This window comes from Chlamydotis macqueenii, chromosome 12 (genome assembly GCF_036417535.1).
Source record: "Chlamydotis macqueenii isolate bChlMac1 chromosome 12, bChlMac1.mat, whole genome shotgun sequence".
In the NCBI taxonomy this organism is placed as follows: domain Eukaryota; kingdom Metazoa; phylum Chordata; class Aves; order Otidiformes; family Otididae; genus Chlamydotis; species Chlamydotis macqueenii.
The window spans coordinates 2,885,651-2,898,629 of NC_141567.1; the positions used below are offsets into that span (position 1 = coordinate 2,885,651).

At 43.8% G+C, this 12,979-nt stretch overlaps 1 protein-coding gene across 2 annotated transcripts; it reads left to right on the forward strand.

The window, feature by feature from the left end:
- Window positions 1–2,919: 2,919 nt before the first annotated feature.
- INTS14 (integrator complex subunit 14) lies at window positions 2,920–12,670 on the forward strand. Of its 2 annotated transcripts, none has more exons than XM_086756916.1 (12): window positions 2,920–2,952; window positions 3,379–3,645; window positions 4,670–4,777; window positions 5,379–5,534; window positions 6,868–6,986; window positions 7,420–7,562; window positions 8,995–9,087; window positions 9,685–9,829; window positions 10,085–10,218; window positions 10,329–10,447; window positions 10,822–10,887; window positions 11,838–12,670. In XM_086756916.1, exons 2-12 carry the CDS (start codon window positions 3,424–3,426, stop codon window positions 12,087–12,089), a joined length of 1,557 nt encoding a protein of 518 aa, XP_086613042.1. In that variant the 5' UTR covers window positions 2,920–2,952; window positions 3,379–3,423; the 3' UTR covers window positions 12,090–12,670. The 2 variants fall into 2 exon arrangements, with proteins under 2 accessions (XP_086613042.1, XP_010115297.2); XM_010116995.2 differs by lacking the exon at window positions 2,920–2,952 and adding an exon at window positions 2,996–3,263.
- Window positions 12,671–12,979: the final 309 nt, after the last annotated feature.

The following is a 12,979-nucleotide window of genomic DNA, read 5'->3' on the forward strand; positions in this document are numbered from 1 at the left end:
TTCCTAAAGGTTCAAAAATCAGCTGTGTCCAGAAGCCACTGAAGACTTCTCTCGATCAGCAGTTTGCACTTACGTCCACCATTGGAGTTTCTAGCTGATCTTAAGCATCAGGAGTGAAACCGCATGGCACAAAGTGTAGAATCCTGCAAAAGAAAATCTAGGGTAAAAAATCAAGTACTGCAACTTGCCACCATTTGGGTAATCTTACTTCACTGACTGCTTTTCTATTTTTCAATGAAAAGAAATAGACTTAAATTAGTAAAGTCAGATCTAGATTCAGGTTTCAGTCTTGTTTGTTTTTTTTTTTTTATGCCTGCAGGCTATGCTGGTTTATAACCCTAAGTTTGGTTTAATATAGAGAGGAGTTGGCTGAGACAGTCCAATCTGAACTGAATTATGACTCCACCTAACGCCCATGTCCAGGAGCTCCTAAGGTCTGTGATCTTACTTGAGTCCCGTCATTATTCTGTGACATTAACAATTGGGTCAATGTTCTGCAGGAGGAGAGTGTATGGCTTCTGTCAAGGAACCTGCTTTAAATTGCTAGAAAAGACGACGGTCTGAAGACAAGATCGTGCTGTTAAAGCCTCCCTCCAAACAGACCAGTTATTCACCTAAGTAACCTCAACAGGAGGATGAAAACTGCTTGATCGTTCCCAAATATGCTGCTCCATGGCTCTCCAGCCCTGCATTCCCACAGAATACAAACTAAGCCACGGTGAGGTTTTCTCTTTCAGTTTGAGAAGAGCAGGAGGAAGACTTCGTTCTAATAGAACTGAGGGTGCTGAATATCCATTTGTTTCTATGACTACATCTTTTCGAGCCTTTCTGTGGAAATCAGAACTGGCAAAGTGGAATTGTAATCATACCTTTTATTAGGGGGTAATTAGCATATCTTGCATAATTATTTGAACAGCATTTAGAAAGGGAGAGGAATTGTAAATGCCAGAACGACAGAGCCTGCAGCTGTGACAGTATGGAGACAGTGATTTGGGGCTGGATAGAATTTACCCCTCAGCACTGGTTGAATAATTTACCTTAGAATATCTCTCTTCATGGATTTTTTTTTTTTTTTTCAGAGTGGGAATGCTACGTTATTCTTGATCTGGATGTGAACCACAGTTCTGTAAGCCATTCTCAGATAAGCTCTTCATGCAAGTTAGCACACACTTACCCTCTTGCATAACACCCAGTGAGGTAATCAGCCTAAGTTTCTTGCAAGACAGGCATTATTCTCTTCTTTTAAACAGTCGAGAGAATCACTAAGGCAACAGTAATAGAGGGTCATGGGAGTACCTAGATAAATAGATGATGTAAGCTTTGCTTTTCACAGGTAAAAAGAACATTAAAAGCATCTGGCAGACTTGCATAATAGAATATGTATAACAGATTGCACGTTATTAGAAAATAACCCTTCCTAGTAAAGATAAGAGAGTAAAAAGAATGATGCAGGGAGAACGTAAGATGTATGTACACATCCCTGTTGTTTAAACAGTTTTTAGTTCTCCTCTCCGAAATGAGCTGTCTAAAAGACCTTTTGCAAGCAGAAATATATCCAAGGCTAGGATCGATGGTAAGAGCTCTCCGGCCTTTGACAGCAGCTGACCACCAGCCTCTTTCTTTCTCTAGTCCCCTAGGTTTAGCAGTTGTTTTCCAGAGCACATTCCCTCTTACAGGCCAGCTCCTGCTCAGTTCCTTTCTCCCTGGTTGGACTGTCTCAGCCATAAGAGGTCTGAAGGAATCATATGAACCGCCACAGCTTACCTTCCAAAGATGCTGTCCAAGAGGAAGAGGAGTACCACCGGCTGAGCGTAGTGCCAGCAGCTTCTTTGACACTTAACGGCTGGATGGGAGACGCTGCTGCAGGGAGAGGCAGAGGAAAATGATCCCATTTTCACAATGCCTCTGCTCGTGGAGTTCTAATACAAGGGAGGGTCAGGTGTGAAGGACATATTACTGGAGGAACAGCCAATCCAGTTTAATACCTGCAGTCCCTAAGAAGATTAAATAGTATTGTATAGATTTGGGTCTATCTCTGAAGCCAATATCTTTGTCTGCTGCTACAGGTTATTCTCAGCGTGAGGGCAGGCGATTATCTCCATTGCAAACTACCAGATGAAAGTACCAACTGCGAGGCGCGTATCGTTCTCGCGGCAGCTATGAAAGAGAGCGGTGGAGGTACATCCCACCACTCCTCTGCATGGAGGAGTTGTCTTAACAAGACAACTCGCGCATAGCTTCGTTTTGGGGCATCTTGTACTGACAGGCCAGACGAGCAGATCTGCTGGCCTCTGCCACAACGTGAGTCCACTTTGCAGTGCCAGAGGGAGCTCTGTCCTCTCTCCTGGAAAAATTCCTTAGCTCCTGGCACCAGGATAAGGGAGGCAAAGGGATGCTGCAGGGCCTGGACTCTCGCTGGCAGAGCAACGCGAGGACGGTGTCAGTAACTCATTTGTACCGCACGGCACTGGTGTGGTGCAGCTCCATAAAGGAAGAAACAGCAACATTCCTGGCCAAAAACTTATTGGTCGTAAAAAATGTCATCAGCATATCTATTGCAGGGAAATTAGAAAATTATGATTTGATAATTTTGAAGTAAACTGTTATCTGAAGGCACAGTTTTGCAGGGTACACCCAAGCGGAGTTTGTGGAACCCCCCATCCTTACTCCCAGTGCACAGAATTGGGAGGAGGAGGTCTGCTACCCCCTTGGGATGCCTCCTCATTAACTCTTCCCTCTGCACAGCCATCTTTCTTTATCGTGGCAGTACTTTTCCACAATACTGGCATCTAACCGAACTGCTTTTACTGAGGGAAATCCCGTTTTTCCCATTGCCCCGCGCAGGGAGGCCTTGCATGGGAAAGGCTGTGCCCGGCCCCTTCCCGCCTCGGCCGCGGCGTTCTGGGGGGGACGCTTTGTGCGACGGACCCATGGCGGCGCGGCGAGCTGAGGGTGAGCGACACCATTTCCCTTCCCCCTCGCACTTCACTCCCCTCTCACCCCCCCGAAACACCCCGAGCTGCCCCCGGGGGCTGTCTCTCCGGCCCCGCTGAGGAGGAAGGCCTGGGAGGGAGGGCTGGCTCCCCGAGCCTCTCTGCAGCCCTCGGGGTGCCCCTGCTACTCCCTTTCCCCCATCGAGGCTCAGCTCTGGCCGCGCTCGCCGTTTCCAGGCCCGTCCAGCCGGTTGGATACGCTGTGTGTGGGTCAGGAGCAGATCTGTTGACTTAATCTGCAGTAAATCCCACTTTTTCTGGGGCAAAAGGGTAATTCTCGCTTCCTCTGCCGCACGGTGGGGTCAGCGTGAGAGGGTGAGATGTGTCACCTCAGAACTGCAGCTTCAGTAATCGTGTGTGGCCTTTTTCTTTCTCTTCCGTGCAGGGGATCACAGTTCTCCGCGGCGGTAGCAGAGAGGAGCAGCTCATCATGCCGACGGTGGTGGTGATGGACGTGTCGCTCTCCATGACGCGGCCGGTGTCGGTGGAGGGCTCCGAGGAGTACCAGCGGAAACACCTGGCTGTCCACGGCCTGACCATGCTGTTCGAGCACATGGCAACCAACTACAAGCTGGAGTTCACGGCCTTGGTGGTGTTTTCGTCGCTCTGGGAGCTGATGGTGCCCTTTACAAGAGATTACAACACACTCCAGGTAGGGTGCATGGAACAAAAGCAGTAAGCTGTTTTGAGTCAAGCGATTTGGTAGAGAGAAGGTGCTTTTAAGAGTGTGTAGCACTTGAAGCAGAGTGAGAATGAGAATAAAGCGATTGTAGGCCTTGTGGATGTAAAGGGAAGTGGGGAGAGAATGGAAAAGAGAAAGTCCAAGGAGGAAATTTCATACAAATGCAGTAAGGCACTGAAAGTCTCTGAAGCCAGTAAAAGTTGTATGTATGTATCTGGTTATCGTATGTAATATCAAGAAGAAATTATATGTCGCTATAAACAGGGCACCATGTTTTAGGTTTGTCAGTTGTGGGACATGTGGATTTTAAAAGATATTTTCCATTTTGTTTGCATTCTAGCAGATGAGTGCCAGTGCATTCTCTTTACTTTATTTTCCCCCCTCAAGAGTTCGTTTGAGGAATTTTTGAAAACCAAGAATCCAGCCAAGCTCCTCTAGCATGTTGGTTTTACAGCTGCACCCTTCTTACGATGCTGTGTTAAGTGTGATGTTTTCGTTTTAAGGAGAGAAGCTGGTTATTGAAACAGGATGTGGACAGGAGTTTTGGATTCTGTTACTCTCTCTGCCAAACAATTTTTGTGAGACAAGCTCCTTGTGGTCTGCCTTCTGAATCTCTAAGAAGTTAAAGTTGCTCTGACACCTGGGAGGGTTTTCTAAGCTAAATGTTTCATGTTAGGTACTGCTTCAGACTTTTACTTTACTGTTTCTTGGAGACATGCCAAAGGATTTTTTTTCTCCCAAAGAGCTGTGTTTATAATATTATAGTTTCTTCACAGTATGCTTTCATTGTTGTCTCGTGTTATCATTCACTGTTTCTTACATCTTTCTCTTTTATTTTTTTAACTTTGCAGATCATACGTAAGAACACAGCACTTCGCATTGTGTTACAATGCAAAGCAGACGTAGTGCCTTACCGCAGAGCTCTGAATAAATTTTCTGTGTTTCCTGGTAACGATATCTCACCCAGCAGTGGCACTGGTGTTTGTCTTTACAGGAAGCCCTAAGTAACATGGATGATTACGACAAAACCTGTCTAGAGTCAGCGCTGCTGGGGGTTTGCAATATTGTCCAGCAGGAATGGGGTGCGGCGATTCCTTGCCAGGTACGACTGATTTCACTCTTCTTAGGATCTGGTGTATGTGTCCTACTCCCTGTAAATTGCAGATGGAAATATAAATGTAGTTTGGAAGCTTGGAATATGCTCAGGCACCCAGGTGCTACAGGAAGACAAAGAATTAATATTTTTGATATGTCTGGAATATGAACAGAAAGTGATCTTTATTAAAATGCTCAGCAGCAAAAAAACTGGACTGCTTCCTGTCCGATGTGTTGCCGTAGTGGAGTGGATTGTAAAATCTGGCCCGAGAGTACTGTTTGGGAGGCGTGGCGTTTGATCTGGATGCAATCTTCTGTCCCAGGATCCTCACCCAGTTTGGAGAGGGTATAGTCACACACTCCGTAACCTTTCTCCTCCAGCACCTGCTGGTTTCCAGGACTTGTAACAGTTCCAGGTCTCAAGGAACAGGATGGGACTGCTGCTGGGTGTGTTTTGAGCTGTGTTCTTTCCCCGGGCGCGCAGGGATTTTCAGTGGAGAATTGGGTGCCGCTAGGAAGACTGCTGAAATGTGTCAGTGTGCAGCTGCCCTCTGCGGATAGAAACGTGTCTTGTCTTGGAAATGCCAGTCTGTCCTCTTTCGTTCAAGGTGGTTCTTGTCACCGATGGCTGCTTGGGGATCGGCAGAGGCTCCCTGCGGCACTCGCTAGCTACTCACAACCAGCGAAGTGAAAGCAACCGGTTTCCACTGCCTTTCCCGTTCCCGTCCAAGCTGTATGTCATGTGCATGGCAAATCTCGAAGAGGTGATGTCTTTAACACGTGCCTTCTTCTTTGTTACACTGGATGATTATTGTTCTCTGAACTAATGATCAGGTCAGCACAAAACATGCTTTGATGTTCTTGTGCTTAGTTTTAAAGTTTAGTTGTCATTGTGGTGCTTAGTGTTAGTTATTTGGTGACATGTAACTGTAGGATCTTTTAAAAAGTTTATTATTGCACTATTATTATCTACTACTGTTGCATTATTATCGTAATCTTTATAGATCTTGTGAGTGTGTCCTTGGGGAACATTACGCAATTTTTATTTCTCTGTTTGTATTATTACCTTTACTGCATTAATTACACTGAATGCTTTTGGGAACTTTTCTTAATCTACAATTAAATTCTTGAATAAATGACTTATATTGCAAAGATGCTCAACACTTAAAACAACAATAGCTTTATGTAGAAATGTGAGTGAGCAAAATTCTAAAGTCTCTAAGCCAATGTTCAAACCAGCTTCCCTCGGTTTTGAAGGGAAGGTGACCGTTTTCTTTCTCCTCAGGTACCTTTGAAAATCTCAGTACCAGCTTTAAAAATCTTCACAGCACTTAGAGTTCTGTTGGTTAAAAAATGTTTAAAAAGAATCCTATATAGACTAAAGTTCCTTAGATTAGTTTTAGTAATAGCATTGCTTTTGCCTTGACACCTAGATTCTTTTCTCCATCAAAGAAGGATTTTCTACTTAGGCATGCAATAGGCATTTCAGCTTCAAGATCTCTGTCAAGGATGATCGTCTTGATTAAGCTGATAGATCGAAGCATTATTCACACATCAGCATAACTGGGAAAATGTTCAAAATAAATCTTCTGTTACTGATAAGTTTAGGTGCTTTCACAGGCATTCTCTAAGAAGGTTTCAAAAAGAATATCTGCCTTCCCTCCTGAAGGAGCTGGAAACTTAGCATTACCGATAAAATGTTATACTCGTTAAGGTATTCCTGTGCTCTTGGAGACTGAGAGCTTGTGGGATTTTTGGCTGCTTGAATCCGCTTTCAAAGCAGAACCGAACATGATAAAGCCATGGATGGGGTGTTGGACTCGATGGCCGTTACGGGTGCCTTCCAGCTCGAGGTATTCTGCGATTATTTGTCACTAGGCCAAGTGCTGCGTCTGGTGTAACGTAAATGCAACGTAAGGAGGACTTTCCCTGGGAGACCAAGGATGTTGGCTTATTCAGAAAGGAGTGAAATAACAAAAAATCATTATAGCATCTGATCAGATGCTTTTTGCTGTGTTGTGTATATTTTCTGAAAACTGCTTAATAAAAGAGTTAAAAGAAAACTTAACAAAAACATTTAACTTGATTTTTCCACAGCTTCAAAGCACGGATTCCTTAGACTGCCTGGAACGGCTGATAGACTTAAACAACGGGGAAGGGCAAATTTTCACCATTGATGGACCCCTCTGCCTGAAGAACGTACAGTCTATGTTTGGGTAAGTAGACCTGTCGATAATACGCCTTTGTGGAGGTTTCCAGATAGCGTCTGTAAAAGGAAACAAGGATAACAAGAAATCTGATGATACGGGGTGTTCTAATGAACCTTGTTTTCTTTCAGTTTATGATCTTGTTATCTGTATTTTTGTCTTGACCTGCACCAGTTAAGGTCAATATTTACTTTAATCATTCTGTAACAAACTGTAGCATCTGTTTACAATCGGAAGAGCAGGTACTAATTTCCAGGATTATTGTTAGTTTGCAGTCAGGGTGATAATATGCTGCTTTGTTTCATAATTTAGCAATGCTAGAACTATTGAATTAACTGCTGTAAAAAAAAAAAAAGTTTCGGGAGCTTGGTGTGCTTTAGACAAAACTGTTTTCATTTGGTATGTATGATGTTTTGCTTAATAATCGCTGATGGTGTTCTAGAAAGCTGATAGACCTGGCTTATACACCATTCCATGCTGTTCTCAAGTGTGGCCACTTAACATCTGACGTGCAAGTATTTCCCAGACCAGAACCTTTTGTTATAGATGAGGAAATAGACCCCGTCCCTAAAGTAATTAATACAGGTAATAAATATTTGATTGCTTTTTACTTAAATCCATTTGATTTCTACCTTTTCACTACCAACTCTTATCCTGTTTATAGTTACTGCTTCATCCACTTTCTCTCTGCAAGGATCAATTGCTGACTGTGTGTTTTTTTAGTATGTGTGGCACCAGGGGACAAGAACATCATCCTTTTTCAGCCATGGGTACCTGGTAAAGGGGCTGGGGTAGAGTAGAGGCGCTTTGAAAGCTCAGGGTGCAAATTTCTAGGGGCAAGGATTGTGGAAGACAGCCACGGGCTGCTTTCTGTGGATACCCTCTTAAGCTTTATGGGAGATAAGGGGAGGTGTGTTGGAGAAGGGGCTCCATTTTGTATTAGAGTTGCCTTTATCAGAAAGACTGTATATTATCAGGTGAGACAAGCTAGCATCTTTCTGGAGTTTTCTTCAAGGAATCCACTGGGAGGGGAGTTGAGAAGAATCAGTGGGGCAAGCACAAATAAAGGTTGAGATTTATGAAATCTCTGTCTTTATAGTTTGTCTGTCATCCTGGCACTTCTTACCGATACTAAGTTATTTTTTTAAATAACAACTGTGCAAAGAAAACCTTTCTCAGCCCTCCTGTTAGTGGACAGCGCACCCGTGAGCAGCAGGCAGTCTGTAGGTGGCCCGTGCCTGTGACTTGCAAATGGCGGGGCACCCTTCTCAGAGAGAACGCACTGAGCGTCACTGCTTTGCCGTGAGAATTAAGCTTGAACTGTAGTGTCAGAATTGCTTTTTGTTATTCTTTCCAGTCAGGTGGTAGAGTGCTGTGACTGTTGAGCTAAAGGCTGGCACCCTCAGTGACACCCCAGTGGCTGACTCTGGGGGGCGATGGGAGTTCCTGCTGGCTTTGCGCTCTTTGGGAAGCGCAAAGAGAGTGACTTGGTTACATCATATGCCCATGTGTCCTTTCAGATGGTTTCTTTTTTTGTGAGTTCCTACCTCTACTGGCAATTTCATTTCCTGGATCTGTCCTGTAAACTTCCTTTTTTTCTGTGCCCATCAGTAAAATGTGCACAGCTTGTACGTGGATAAGGACACAATAGTTTGAAGCTAGTAGGTTTGGTTTAGTCCTTTTTTTTTTCTCCTTTTGAATTTATAAAATGGCAACGGTTTGCGTACAGTGTAAAACACAAAGAGCACAATTCTGTATTTGTCTACCAACGCAGTTCACAGGCAGCAGTATGTGTGTGATGAAAGTTGTGTTCTCATCTTAAAATGTCATGGTGTTACGTGTGAATGTTTGTGTCTTATTAACACCTAGGCACCCCAGTCAGGGTTGGGGCTCTGTTGTGCCGCCTCTGGTCACTGCTTCAGAAAACTTAGTGGTGTAAGAACTTGTAATGTTAGATTGACTCTGAATATGTTTCAGCTCTTTCTGAATCTGACTTAAGCCTGTTGTCTCCCCACAGATCTAGAAATTGTTGGCTTTGTAGATATAGCTGATATTTCTAGCCCTCCTGTCTTGTCCAGACACTTGGTACTGCCCATTGCACTTAACAGAGGTGAGCAAGTTCTGTTTCTTTTAGCAAAACCTGCTTTAGGCTTCCCTTGTAGTGTCTGTTGTGGTTTAGACTAGAAGCAAAAGTTTTATGCTTTATCAAAATGCCAGATGTCTCTAAAGACATGGTTGCGTGATTACATTAAAACCTTGAACACAGCTCTTTCTCTTCTTGCATACTGTGTTCTTTAGGAAGTTAAGAGGGAACAGTGTCCTTATGTCATCACTGTTAATAGAACATGCTCAACTTAAAGGTTAAAATAGTTAGGGGGACTTAAAATTCAGGATGCTTTTGATTCAGAAGCAGCCACGTATTCGTTGCCAGACTCTTGGTGCCATTTCATTTCACTTCTAGTTTCTTCAAAGCTGAGGTTTCATTTGCAGGTTTTTTTGGTAACTCAGTTTTGTGAGTAGGATGCAGTGGAATATTTATATAACATTATCGTGCCACTTTGCCCAAAAAGTCCTTTTAGCAGGCTGTTCGTTCTACAAAAATATTAATTGACTCTTGCTTGACAGAGGATACAGGGTGGTGTCATGGGAATAGAACTAGTGTTTGGATTTATTCTTACGCTCTCTCTTTGCTTTTATTCTTCCCCAGAAGGTGATGAGGTGGGACCTGGGATCACGGATGACACGGAAGATGAGAATTCGGCTAATCAGATTGCCGGGAAAATCCCCAACTTCTGTGTCTTACTACACGGCAGCCTGAAAGTGGAAGGCATGGTGGCTGTCGTCCAGTTGGGGTATGGAGCTGGATGTCTGCCTGAAAAAATCTCTTACTTTGCTCATTTATGCTTTATTTATAAATTATGCTTATTTATATCTGTATTCTGTAGGGAACTCTGCACTGCTAGACCAAGCTGTGAATTTTTAATGGTGGATATGTTTCTACCAATATAAATTGCAAATAGCGAGCCTCTACACAGTGGGAGGAGGGCAAATTCTAGTCAAAGAAGGGTGGAAGAGATTCAGCCTTTGGATTTTGCTCTTTTCAACAGGCCGGAGTGGTACGGAATGCTCTATTCACAAGCTGACAGCAAGAAGAAATCAAACCTCATGATGTCGCTCTTTGAACCTGGGCCTGAGCCCCTTCCGTGGCTAGGGAAGATGGCCCAGCTCGGACCGATTTCAGGTACTGGTCACACTCATTTGAGTAACTCCTACAAATTCAGTGTTTTCTTGTGTGAATGACCTTGCCAAGTCTCAGCTGTTAAGTTCATTTTCTTTTCTTTTCGCCCCCAGATGCGAAAGAAAATCCTTACGGCGACGATGACAATAAGAGCCCTTTCCCCTTGCAACCCAAGAACAAGCGCAGTTACGCACAGAACGTTACCGTGTGGATTAAACCAAGCGGCCTCCAGGTAGCCATGCGGGTTTTGGACTCGATGCTTTACTTTGGTCAGCTGCAGCCACCTTACCAGCAAAGCGGAGTCTGTGTGTGTCTTGTCTGCTGAATGTAATTCCTTTATTGCTTTTATTTCATTTTTATAAATACTACCTCTTTAAAATGTCATGATTAAAATGCAATCAGAAAGCATAACTTGTTTAATGAAAGCTGTGTCTCTGTTGTAGCATCTGGCATCGTTTATTGGATTTCGTATAATTACCGTGTCTGTTTCAGCCTCTGTGAGCTGCAGCCTTGTCGATGGTCAGGACGATTTAACAATGAATACTCGAGGATTTTTTCTGCAGCTTCCCCTGCAGTTGCCAACTTTTTTTTTTTTCTTTTCTGCAGACAGATGTACAGAAGATCTTGAGAAATGCAAGGAAACTCCCTGAAAAAACTCAAACCTTCTATAAAGTGAGTAACATCTCAGGCTGGCTCAGGTTTGATCCGTGGTGGTAGTGGTGCATTTGACAGAGGAACACGTACTGTCTGTGTCCGTGGGATGTTCTCTGCAGGCTTGTAGGGCTCTGCAAAAACGGACGTGGTTCTGTAAAGAAGGAGACATCCTGCGTCTATCTTACAGCCTAGTTAAGGTGAGACAAGGGGGTCTGGTTTGCCTGCCACCGTGTTCTCTGGCAGGGTGGCACCGATGTGTCTGGTTTACAGGCGTCCCTCATGGTCCCTGCTACTTCCGTGGTGAAATTCTTTGCAGATCTTATGCGGTTGTCCAGACAGAAATAAACAGAGGGATCAGAGAGGAATAAGAACACAGATGTAATTCTGAGTGTGAAAGTGCCTCATAGATTTTTTTTCGACGACTGAAGCAGAGAAACACAAAATTGCAGGCACATTTGGCCACATCGTAATAATCCATAATCTAGACTGTAGCTGGAGGTAGTTGTAACTTAGTGCTGAAGCAGTTTACTATGGTAGCCACTAGAGACTTCAAGAATGAATACTCTGCCTAAAAGCACAAAAGCACTCGTCAGTTTATAGTGAAGAAAGATGGATATATGTGTACCTTTTGCTGGACACTGTGGTTAAAGTCAGTGAAGCCTAAGTTGAAGGCTGCCTCCAACTGGGACACAGAGAAAATAGGCACGTTCAATTGCTGAGTATGCAAAAGAGAAAAGGAAGAAGTAGAGATTTACAGGAAGGGATCGAGGCAAAACCGACTGTTGAGTTGTGCCACTTAAATCCTCATTTTTTTCCTCTCATGAGCAGCTAGCCAGTTTCCAGCAGCTGTACTTTTCACCCAGGTTATTTTCCTTTAAGTGAATAAGCTTGCCATTAAAAAATGAAGTAAGAAACCCATGTTTTACGTAAAGGCTTACAGTGGCTTTAAAAGTTTTCCTTCTTTGCAGGAACTGAATCGTTTACGAAAGGCAGCTCTGGCCTTTGGCTTTTTGGACCTCTTGAAAGGCGTGGCAGACATGCTGGAGCGGGAGTGCACCCTCCTTCCTGACACGGCTCATCCTGATGCAGCCTTTCAGCTCACGCACGCTGCCCAGCAGCTTAAAGTGGCAAGTACCGGAGCGTCAGAATACGCTGCCTACGATCATAACATTGCTCCACTGCAGACAGACTTTTCCAGTACCAGCACTGAAAGAATGTGAAGTCTCCATTTTGGGAGCTTCTATGGATTTAAGACTCAAGTGGTTCAAATTTTCTTGTCCTGTTTACTTTCTAGGGCCTGTTTAATTAGTTTGGAGAACTTCCTATCAAAACAGGGTCCCTGCATCAGTGCTCTCTAAATAAGCGTAGCTAGTTTGTGGGGGCTTTAGTCAGACCTGGAAACCGTGGAAAGCGTCTCAAAGTCAATTACTGTGTTGGATGCTGGGTGGAAATTATTCAGTGCATGTGAGGAGAGAAATGAAATGCCATCACAGGCAGCAGACTGCTCACGGCCTCCCCAGAATGTGGTTACTACATAGCTGAACTCACTGGTGAAAGTATCCTAAAAGGCAGCTACTCTGCACCCTGACGTGGTTAGTCCACAGTAAACGTGTGAGAATCACTGTGCAGGGTCAGACACCCAGCTCATTCCATGCCCGACATGAAAGCCACTCTGTACTGCCACAATGCGAGTCATCGCTTGCGTTGCAGTGCTTGTGCTTGTCAAAGGAACTTAGTCTTGTGAGACAAAAGTTTTTTATTCGTAATATTAATAAAAAGTAAGTCTTCATGAAAATTTAAATTGGATTTGTTCCATTTTCGTAGCAGTAAGTTGTGTGGCCTAGAATGTTGACCTAGTGAAGGCTCGGCTCCCAGCTGTTTATCACAAGAGTCATAATAAATTATCCAGGGAAGGAACAAACAGCTCAATTAAAGCCAAATTTGGTTTTACATTTTTATTAATAGAAACACATTCTTTCTGAAGGACTAAAATTCAGTAGTGTAAGATCCATGATAGCTTGCACTAGATACCACAATTTCACTGAGAAGTATCATGTATGAACACATACGGATTTCATAACAGAAGTTTAAATGCCCAGTGGAGAAAATT

What these genes read in the sequence shown, in the direction of transcription:
- INTS14 (XM_086756916.1), top strand. Translation starts at nt 3,424, where the DNA reads ATGCCGACGGTGGTGGTGATGGACGTGTCGCTCTCCATGACGCGGCCG. An exon ending in AACGTACAGTCTATGTTTGG is followed by an intron (nt 6,987 to 7,419) that starts GTAAGTAGACCT and finishes ATGGTGTTCTAG; the next exon opens with AAAGCTGATAGACCTGGCTT. An exon ending in TTAAACCAAGCGGCCTCCAG is followed by an intron (nt 10,448 to 10,821) that starts GTAGCCATGCGG and finishes TCTTTTCTGCAG; the next exon opens with ACAGATGTACAGAAGATCTT.